This window comes from Drosophila santomea, chromosome 3L, assembly GCF_016746245.2.
Source record: "Drosophila santomea strain STO CAGO 1482 chromosome 3L, Prin_Dsan_1.1, whole genome shotgun sequence".
NCBI classification, from domain to species: Eukaryota; Metazoa; Arthropoda; class Insecta; order Diptera; family Drosophilidae; genus Drosophila; species Drosophila santomea.
In genome coordinates, this window is record NC_053018.2 from 72277 (window position 1) to 83805 (window position 11529).

General features: G+C 40.9%; 1 protein-coding gene across 1 annotated transcript; it reads right to left on the reverse strand.

Moving 5' to 3' along the window:
* Nucleotides 1–6793: 6793 nt before the first annotated feature.
* Nucleotides 6794–7828, reverse strand: LOC120449330. Its single transcript, XM_039631730.2, is given in 3 exon segments — nucleotides 6794–6960; nucleotides 7090–7617; nucleotides 7619–7828. Coding segments are annotated over 2 exon segments (573 nt in total). The 5' UTR covers nucleotides 7705–7828; the 3' UTR covers nucleotides 6794–6960; nucleotides 7090–7130.
* Between the last annotated feature and the right edge of the window lie 3701 nt (nucleotides 7829–11529).

Sequence of the window (11529 nt, forward strand, 5' to 3'; positions counted from 1 at the left end):
TGTGTTTCGCTTGGTGGAAAGAAAGAAAAAGTCTAAAAAAAACGCTCAGCTCTGGAAGCTAGTGGTTAAATACTGAAGACATAAGGGCGAGGTCCTTGGGCAGGAAACGGCAAGGGTTCGTTAAACTTTTAACGCCGGCTAAGCCTAAAACGAGTCCTGATTCCTGTCTGCCTTATTCCGCTCCGCACTTGGTCCTTGTCTGCGGCTCAGCTTTGGTGGTCGATGGAAGAGAGGCCAGCTCGTGCGTTGCTTTCTGGCCACGCACAAAATATCGACGCACTTTTGAAAAGTCTCTGTGTCCCCCATTTGTATTTGGTGCGTCACTCCTGCCAGCTTGTTGGTATCGTCTGGCGGTGAGACGCAGGAACAACAAAATGTAAAAAAGAAACGTAAAAAAAAAAACAAAACTGCCTGAAGCAGCAACCACCGCAAACAACATCAGAATCGAATGGAGTGCAGAGGGGAAGGCTATGAAGTGGTATGATGTGGTGGCAACCCAGTCAAAGACCTAAACAAAAAAACTCAGACTATACCTCGCCTTCTGTCAGTGTGCGTGTGCTCTATCCTCTCAAGAGTTTTGTCTAAAACTCCTTGGACCTCTTGGTGCGTAAGCAGGCAGTCGTGCACTTCATTCAATTCATATTACTTGTCTTGGCCCCAGCTCCCATTTTAATTGCTCGGCGGGCGGAGGTAGCTTAACCAATAAGTTATTAACATTTGTTTGGCAACAAAAAGTTAAAGATTTTTGGAAAATCAATCGAAATCGAAAACAAATAAAATAAAAATTCCAAAATATTTGTAAAGATCATAAAATAACTTTCGTTTTACGAAATAAAAACGCTGCATTCGCGCCAAAAATGAAACATTATAAGGCACACAACTGCGAGTTCATCACCATCCAGCAACGATGAAGTGTAGAGCACATGTGGCTTCTTCCACCCCAAAGCCCCCCTTAACCCGCTTCTACTCATCTCCACGTCATTTTGCTGCACGCATTTTGTGTTTTGTTTGCTCTTCACAAATTAGCAGTCGACGACCCCAATATCAGTTTACGACCTGAGAATGGAAAAGCAGGCAACCACTAGCTCAAAAAGCACGAATCAGGGTTGCAGTGGCTACCGGTCCGATTCCCGTTTTATTCCCACCTTACGGTTCTTTGGTTGAATGGCTGGCTGGCCAGACACCAATGAACATAACTGAAGAGTTGGCGAGCTGAAAAGACCCAGAGGGCAGTCCTTTCCGCCTTCTTGCACTGAGTGATAGTTGCAATAGTTTACAATCGTATACGCCACTACCTCGCTCACATAACATAATTTGCAGCTCAAACCGTTCGAAATAAATAAGCCAAAAAAAACCTAATTGTGCATTCAATATTTAATAATTGTTATATCGCTACTCATGTTTTAAGTGAAGTGTTAGTATTTCAACCACATCATAGGCCCATAGAGAGATTGGCAGCTCCTCTTATTCTCAGAGGCTTCAGTTTTCTAGCCGGGAGTTTATCTAACTTCTTCTTTTGGCACTTGGTTATCCGCATTCTGTTCCGTCTGTTGGACTGTTTCTGTAGCCCTGTCCGTGGCCGTTATACATCTTTTTTGCACTCTTGCCACTGGTGCGGTTCCTATCGCACTAGGCTGAGCATCCTTTTTACTGTGTCCCTGGCCAAACTGCAGCACCCACTTGGTTCTTGTCCGTTCTGTTTAGCAAGCGAAGCTCTCAGCACAGAGGAGTTTTCCCGCCAAATGCCTTGCAATGTGGGAGCAAAAAGCAAAATAAACCAAAGCGATCCGAACTCAACCGAACCATTCCGACAGCAGCAGACAATACGACATGGTAAGTCCTAGGTCGGTTACACAAACACCTCTGGTGGTTCTTGGCAATAAAACTGGCTTGACCCCACCACTAGTGACGCACCATCAGACCAGAGGCCTCGCCGCATTGGAGGGCAGGAGTTCGAAATCCGGGCCCAGACAGATGCGGGCCGAGGATGAGGTTGCGTTGAGGCAACTCGCTCCCTCATTGTTGTTCTTCTGTTCCGCCGTTTCAATATTAAAATCGACAAACAAAAATCATCAGCAAATTGTGTACACTGCACAAAATGAGGAATGTTAAATATCATTTAAATATAGTTTATCTGATTTTTAACATGATATTTAATTAATTACATCACTGTATAACAATTAAGCGTTTCTTACGCCAGATACAATTTGGATGTCATAAGCATTTACCGCATAAAGGTTATACTATGGGAATTTTTGTGTTGCCATGCCCTTCCATCCGTTCCATTCTGCCCCCGCACCGAATCCGTTCATTTCCATGTTCTCGCTCCATTTGAATGTGAATGAACCCGTCCAAGGACAATGATCTACGACAGCTCAGACTCACAATCAGACCATCGGGGCTTAGAGCCCAGGTCCACTTTGAGAACCACGCCCCTTCCCAGCCAAGATTTTCGCTTTTATTTTCATGTGCGATTTATTTGGCCGAGGGTTGATTTTTTACGACTGCGGCACAGGGTAGCAGAAGAGGTGGAAGCAGCAGACGTCATTGACATTGCAAATTTGACGAGGGCAAAGCGGCAGAAGCAGGGAAAGCAGAAACAGCAGACAAAACAACACAAATCGTAAACTTTGTACCACTCATACCACTCTAGCAGCAGTCTGTCTCGAGCTTAGAAAACTTTGGGAGAAGAGCTAGCTGGATGCTGCAGACAGACAGAAGGGGGACTCCCAAAACATGGACAAAAGCATTGTCAAACGAAAGTGAACGATTCAAGTATTTGCGGGGTTACTTTAACTGGGTATTGGGTTAGTAAGAGTGTTATCAAAAGGGTGGGAATGTTCCTTACCATAAATATTATTTTTAGGGTAATATACAATTCTTAATGTACATATATTTTTCATGCAAAACATGACAAATAAAACAAACTCCGTAATTATTTCTCAGTACAATTTTTTGAAAGATTTATACTTTTCAAAATTCAAAAGGCATTTAAACTGTCTCTCTACATCTACATGCAGCTGGATACGTAACGTTACTATATATTTAGTGACAAGACTGAGCCCCATAAAGCACCTCACTCCACTGGGATCGTAAATGAGTCTCCCTTAACCCCTACAATCCGATCCATGAGAACACAGCTAATACCTGACTCATGTGGTTGTTGATTAAATCCGCTGTTTGTTGTAAGACCAGTTAGTGTCTCTCCTTCCCGTTGGCCGAATACTTTACTACAATTTTGCACCTGCCTTCGATGTGTTATTTTGCACCTGCCCCACCGTAATCATCATTCGCGCAAGCGGTGGAGTTAAAAGCATTGCCCACTGCCTCTGGTTTGGGTTTGTTTATTTGTTTTCCCGTTTTCGATATTATTTATATGTGTGGTGGCAGGGATGCCAAATGCAGGGACAGTTCAATGTCCTCTTTGGTCAACGAGAGGATAAACTGCTGCTGAAAGAGAGCATATAACTGCAACTAACTCTTAGCATTAATAGACTTAATAGTCTAGTAAGTATTATTATCTTATATGTATATCTTATTTTATCTTATCCTTTGTAAATAATATTCAGTTTCTCTTAATTAGTCCCGGTGCACTTGGTGGATAATTGTCTACTTTGATTCTTTGAAAGGTAGAAAGAAGGGTTTCCCTCTAAACTAAGTATATATTTCTAATGGAGAACTTGACTAAAGTCTGTTTTTAAATATTCGGTGGTATCTCATGGTTGATCACTAAAATAACCCATCCGTTAAACAATTTTCTTTATGACTCCTCGAAACCGAATGAAAAGCCATCTTAATGCAGCTTACTCTCCTCTAAGGTCTTATTATATTTTAATTTGCATGCTAAACCAGGCTTTGACAAGAGTGCAACGCTCAAATCCACCACCCAAGGAAGCCAGAAACCAAAGAACAGAGCCAGAAGAAACAGTTGCAGACGACGTCTAACAATTCACGCAATTACACTTCAAAATTTGGCGACGTTTAGCGCACGATTGCCAAAAATCACAGCGGACCAACATGCTTCTCCGATCCGAACCACTTCGCGCCCTTGATTTCCACCCAACACTTCAGTCGAGTTTCTCGTCTATCAGACCACTATCAACGAACCGCATATACCCTCTTACTGTAAGTGTAACGCGCTTTAAAAATCCCTTAAGGTCCCAAAAGCAGTGGAAGCAGTATATTCCCGCCAAACAGGAGCAAACAAAACAAACAAAGACCAGTGACAGACTGGAAAAACAAAGACAGAGCGATTACCGAAACAAATTTTTTTCGATTTATAATACGAAAACCTAAATTCTACGAGTTGAAACTTTCAAATTGGCCAAATTGCTCAAACTGTGAAATATCAATACTGAATTTAACTTTGAATAAATAAGAATCTGTTTGATATCCTTGAGGTAAGGCGGCGTATGCAGCTGTTGGCAACCGGACCGAATATCGATGGATGTTTCACTTATTCGGTGCGCAGACCTAGACATTACAGACGACAACTGTATTCAGCTTCTATTCCAAGGGATTTGTGTGGGAGCAAAGCTTTTCTGCCAGACGACAGCCACGAAATTATTGCTCTTCGGTTCCATCCGACCCATCCACTCAACAAAAATATACGTGGGTCTGTACTTTGACCCTCAGACGTTGCTGGCCCTGCGACTATGATTGCGACATTTTCCGAAATTCCTCTCAACGCCGCCCGTTATCGCACGTTAAATTTTATGGCGCCTGTGTGGTGTTACTGGCATTGTTCGGCACGGCACTCTTTATGCGAAATTAATTTAGAAAACTTTTTTTGGAACCGAAACATACCCACTCTAAAATAGAACGATACGTAATTTTAATTTCTAGTGAAATCGGGAGTGCCACTTATGGATTTAAAGGTTTCATAAAAGTTCAAGTTTACATGCAGCGGGTAAAAGGCGAAACAAATGCCTGGATTATGCGATACATAAATAAAAAAAAAATAAATCTTTTTAAAGTGTTACCGGTTTGTGGACGTGGTCAAGATGTTCTGCATTCTGATCGCAATAAAGTGGTAGCATCTGTTATATATAAAACCATCAACACGAGACGCAATATTTCACCTTCTTCTGCGCGCCCTTCCACTGGAGCTTCTTCTGGTGGTGCATCGCCCTTTGAATATTCCTTCTTCTTCTTGTAGTCTTCCCGTTTCACTTGCTTGCCAACGTTACCCATATGTATCTAAGAAAAACATTAATAATTACGACTCTGGTAGTTTCGAGTCCGAGATTCTGTATCTTCCTAGCGTATTTTTTCTCACATGTTTTGGCGGACCGCGGAAAGAGATAGACCAAGGTTGTGGGACAGAAACGGGGAGACTGGGAACGTAGGATGGCGCAGAGGCGCATAAAAAATACCCAAGCCGCAGACAGTGCAAAAACAACAAGCAGAAGAATGCAGAAAGGATGAGGAATTGGAGAAGGGGTGGAAGGCGGAAGAGACAGCAGCAGAAGACCCAAGGCAGAGATCCAAAAAACAGAACAGAACCAAATGGAAAATGGAATGGAATCGAAGCGCAGTTAAAGGAAATTTGCTCTATACGTTTATGTGTGTTTGTTTTTGTGTCTGGGCACCAAACACACTCATAAACAATGATGAACGGGGTGAATGGACGCAAGGTGACGTCGCGACGCAGTCGAAGCCGCTGCTTCTGCTTCCTCACTGTGTTGGCAAATTCGGGCGTCAACAACATTCTCTTTCTAAAATTTTTTTTAATTTTCTACCTTTAACTATAAATATGATAAAGATATAGAAAATACAAGTGAATTATCTTTTAACAAAAATGATAAATATATTACTTTACTTTCAAATAACAATACATAAATAAAATAAATGAAATGTAAATACTATTAATTATGAAGAATACGTCTAACTTTACTACATTTTCGCGAAAACTGTTCTCCATAATATTGCATTAAGCGCCACATTGGGCGTTGGCACTTAGCGGAGAGTCAGAGCAGAGGGCGAGAATCGAGAGTTGTGGCATAAAAATTGAAGAAGGGACAAAGAAGCCAACGAGAGAAGTTTTTGGTTCAATTCAGTTCATTTCATTTCGTTTCATTCTGCTCTACTGGCGACTTTCAGTGGTTCTTTTGGTTATTTGTTTTTGGCTGTTTTGCTTTGATCCCCTCATTCTGTCTGGGGGCACATTCGTCTTGTTTTTGCGCTCATTGCCATTGCACCTCACTTCGCCCGCCATTTGGCATTTCCTACTCAACGTTCCCAGTACTATCCCATCAAATTGAAACAAATTTGCAGAGTATACTACTATTACTTATCAAAGAATGCAGTATACTCTTTTACTTCACGGTTAACGGGTATTGTCACTTAAGGAAAAAGTATACTGCGATTAAATTGAAGTCAGAAGTTGTCGGGACTGCATTTTATTGCAATGAAATTTAACTTTCCTTTTTGCATTGACGTGTTCTAGCATATTTTTAATGTGTATGTACATATACTGACTCCCTGCAGTCTTTCCGAGTTTTCCTTGCTCTTCTGTCTGCATTTTGCCCTTTTCCCTTTGTTCACGTAATGGTAAACCACTAACACCGTATTTTATACGGCAACCTCGTAGATATACAAGCGCACAGGTAAAAATACACTCGAACAGGAATTCAAAATAGGCGATACTTTTTTTCAGTTTTTCCTTTTTTTTGTTATGATGCGAAAAAGAAAAGAGAACTGCAAAAAAGAAAAACAAACGTGAGTATAGTAACTCTCTGCGCTGGATGTATTTTAAAAACTTTCATCTTTGCCATTTTAATTAACATTTAAGTCAGTTGTTTCACTTATTTTATTTTATTAGTTGTACTTTATTGAATTCTCCAATTGAATGAAATGCCTAATGAGCTGACAGCCGAAGATGTGCGGATAATGAGCAGTGAATTAGTGGGGTATTGCCACGCTCCCTGCCATTTTTTTTAACCCCTGAGCTCTTTTGTACTTTCCATTTTCGAGTACAAAGTGTCGTAGAAAAGGGGGTTCAGTGATGCCGAGTGGTGTGGGTAAAATTCAAAAATTAAAACATTTAGTTTTAGTACTTTCATAATTCAGTACTTAATTATTCGTTACCTCGTCCCGTCAATATACCTAAAAAAAAACCCAGCTTTGGACTAGGTACAACATAGTGCATCATCGGATTCAGAATCTGACTCATATTCGTCAGTCGAATATATGGGACAAGAGCCTGAGAAGGTTGACTGCAATTCAGTGAAGAAGAATCTCTGCTCGTCCTCTGTAGCTTCCATTTCTACATCCCTGTAACGCCTAGGTGAACCGAAATTTTGGAGGTACATGGCTCTATTGACTAAGACCTTCAAATGGATCTCCTCCTGCTCCTGGCAGACCCTAAGTCGTTTGAATTCCTGCTTGTCTTCATAAGTCTTGCACTTCTTGAACATCAATCGAGTTGATTTTGCCTTGAGCTCTTTTATAATAGCGTTCTGAGTATCAATAGCGCTGACCACCTCCAAATATTCCTTGTACATTGCCTGCTGCTCTTCATCGTCCTCATCGCTCTCATTAAGGAGCTCAAAGGGATCCTTCCTTTCCACCTCGAACTCGTCTTCCACATCAACGCCCTGTTCGTCGTCTTCGCCCTCCCTCAAGATCTTCAGCGTCTTCCTGTCCTTCATTTTGCACGTCCTCAATGTCTCTAGAGGCTTCTCCTTCCTCGACATCAGCCATTGTATCGGGTGTCAGTGGTAAATGGTATTATTAGCGGTGCAGGGGTATTAAATTACATAGTTATGAAATACTTGAATGAAATAATTTTGATATATAGATCGAATATAAATTGTTGTACATGTATGATGTGGTCAACCAACACGTAAACCTAAGCTCTCCTCCTCGCGGTGAAAACTCAGTTTGCTGCGCACGACATATTTTTTTCCTCCAGCTCGCCATTTTTTTCTTATTGCACGCATTTCCGTTTCTCTCGTTACTCGCCCTTTTCGTATACCTTTTTTGTTCTCCACCATGAAAGCTGTTGCGCTGTTAGCGCCCCTTTGGTTTCCTTCTACAACCTCCTCTCCGCTATGTTACGCTTTTATTGAACCAGTGATTTCATGTGGCTTAGTTCGGTGGATTACGCTTCAAGACACACCACTCGGCTGCTCCTCCGCGTTCGCATTAATCATAGAAATGCTATGCCCAACTACAGAATGCAAATTAATTTGGCATGAAGTGCATCTAGCGGCAGGGTCGTTTTATCGTTCCATCAGTAGTTAAGAAGTTTATAACCGATAATAACCTGTAAGAGAGTAAAGCCAGGGTGCGTATTTGATGACTTTCCCAACGACACAAGTTGCTTTTTTAATGGCGTCATATTTTTATGGCTGCATTTAAAGCAATAGCATCAACTGGTGCATTGAATGGCATAATAGATCTACATAATTTGTATGCAAATTTTGGCTTCAAAGTTGGCATTGTGTGCAATGACAGACAAAAAGGCTGCGAACAATGTATACATTGCATGGAAATGGAATAGATTACGATATAGAGATACAGCGCGGTTTAAAGTCGGTTTGTGTTCTGTTGGTTAACCATACGTTTCTGTTTTATTTTTGGAGTAATTGTCGCAACCAATTGCTCGCGAGCCCCTAAAAAAGACAGTTGGATTAGAATGTCACATGTCACGACTGCCCGATTCTTGTTATGCTGGCCAAGAACGATGTCGAGAAGGCAGACCATTACTAGCCTCTAGGCTTCCTCGCCCATATCAAAGTTAAATGCTTTTTGATTCGCTTTATGTCAGATTACGCATACGTCACGTTAAACGCTTTAAGACTGCGCCGTCCATTTTATATCAAATAACAGGCACACTTTCATTTACAAAGTTTAATGCAAGCATAGGTCGCCCCCTTCCCGGCACAAACATCCTTTGATTTTTTTGGGACATTTTATTCTTTTTTTTTCCGGATTTCTTTCAGTCCGTGAAAGTTGTATCAAGTTTTTCTTCTGCTCAGACTTTTGTTTTCTTTTGTCTTGCATCTTTTTTGTGCTATTGTTGCAACAAAATAGGGGCTGTTTTCTTGTTTATGCCTCTACTGCATAAAATGGTTTCATTAAAAAAGTTGTAAACTTTTTCATTTAATTTAACTGCAGCAAACAACATCTTTTGTGCAGCATTTTTCCTTCTGCGCTTTTCTTTGCCCACTCTATCGCCATTTTTCACTGCAACTATTATTTAGAAAGCATCTGCTGCCAGCATTCAGACTCAGAGATAATCGACCCGCAACCCTCAACTAGTTTTAATTTTTTTTTTGGAATGGGTTCCAATTAAACTTTTTCATTTCGATTCAATTTAAATTTTTGTTTCACAGCAGGTGGCAAATAAAAGTCAGATTTGTGACAATAAGGGCTGACTAGAGTATTGCTGCGTACGGCAGCTGCAATTTGCGATCTTTTCCAGGTTGTTGTAGTGTGCTTACCCCCATTACCTGTATATTTTTTGCTTAACTTTTTAAAATGTGTGAATGTGTGTTTTAGAACGTTGCCACGTCCATACTTATGAACAATTGATTGATAAATAGCAAGTATTTTATAGTCGAGACACTCGACTCTCTCTCCTATTTAACTTTTAATTTAAAATGGCCACTTTATTACTTCGTGCTTTTTAGCGGAGCTGGATTTCCCTTATTTTTATACCCGTTACTCGTAGAGTAAAAGGGTATACTAGATTCGTTGAAAAGTATGTAACAGGCAGAAGGCATATAAAGTATATATATTCTGGATCAGGATCAATAGCCGAGTCGATTTGGCCATGTCCGTCTGTCCGTCCGTCTGTCTGTCCGTATGAACGTCGAGATCTCAGGAACTACAAAAGCTAGAAAGTTGAGATTAAGCATCCAGACTCCTGCCACGCCCACTCTAACGCCCACCAACAGCAAAAAACTGCCACGCCCAAACTTTTGAAAAATGTTTAAATATTTTTTCATTTCTGTATTGGTCTTGTAAATTTCTATCGATTTGTTAAAAAACTTTTTGCCACGCCCACTCTAACGCCCACATAACGCCCAAAGCTGCCACGCCCACACTTTGGAAAAATGTTTTGATATTTTTTCATTTTTGTATCAGTCTTGTAAATTTCTATCGACTTGCAAGAAAACTTTTTGACACGCCCACTCTAACGCCCACAAACCGCCAAAAACTGTCAGTGTGGAAGACTCTCCTTCGCACTTCTACTAGCTGAGTAACGGGTATCAGATAGTCGGGGAACTCGACTATAGCGTTCTCTCTTGTTTTATTTTTAAATCACCCACCATTTACAGAACATAATTTAATAAGGTACATAATAAAAGGTTTGTATGAGGGTGTGATGAGGATAAGTTGTGCTAAGACCACCCCCACACCCTCCCCGGGGAACCCGTCATCATGTGGAACGACTACATGTCGTATTTGTAATATTTAAACACAACAGCTTAACAAAGGTTGACAATCTTTGCCATTAGACGGGCCTAGCGATGCATTTTGACACGTACAAGGGATGGATGCGAAGGAATGAGGTGGAAAAGTGGGCTGAGCAGACCCCGAAGAAAATTCAATGTTCATACAAAGGGGCAAACAAAAAACAAAGACGTTGGAACACTGATAACAAAAACAATTATAAGCTGCTTAGAAGCTAGCGATGCGAAAGTGAAGAAATGCGTTGTAATTCAATATGATGTGCTGGGAGGTTGCGTCCCCCAGGTCGAAAGTAGTTAGCTAGAGGTGGGCAATAAGCCAGTTTGTTGCTTTATCATTAAAGAATACGGTTGCCTGTGCCAGTAGCCAATAGACCAAGGCCGTTCACAAATGAACGCTCTCGTGTTTAATTTGAGATATGTATATAAGTCCGCTAGCCAACAATCATCTATTACGATGTATTGAATATCAATAACAAAATTTCTTTGCTGAGGTACAGACTTTAAAAGAAATGTTTATGTTGTATTTTGGCGAGTATGTCCGTATATGTTGCTTTTATTACACCCGTTACTCGTAGAGTAAAAGGGTATACTAGATTCGTTGAAAAGTATGTAACAGGCAGAAAGAAGCGTTTCCGACCATATAAAGTATATATATTCTTGATCAGGATCAATAGCCGAGTCGATTTGGCCATGCCCGTCTGTCCGTCCGTCTGTCCGTCTTTTTGCCTTTTTGCCACGCCCACCCTAACGCCCACAAACCGCCAAAACTGTCAGTGTTGAAGACTCTCCTTCGCACTTTCACTACCTGAGTAACGGGTATCAGATAGTCGGGGAACTCGACTATAGCGTTCTATCTTGTTTTACTTTGAAATGTGTCATGTTAACTGCGATGAAATGTCACTCATGCGGCATAGTAATGAGTATGAGTTTGTCCAACGTCAGCGATGCTTCTACAACAACTACAGAAATTCCTCAGAAAGTTTTTACTTTGGTGGCCAACAGAGAAGTGCAGAAGAAATTTCTTTGCGACTTTGTGAGCCCAATCATGGGAATATTGAAAAACTTTTGATTGTCAAGACGTTGATTTGTACAAAAATTAGGATCT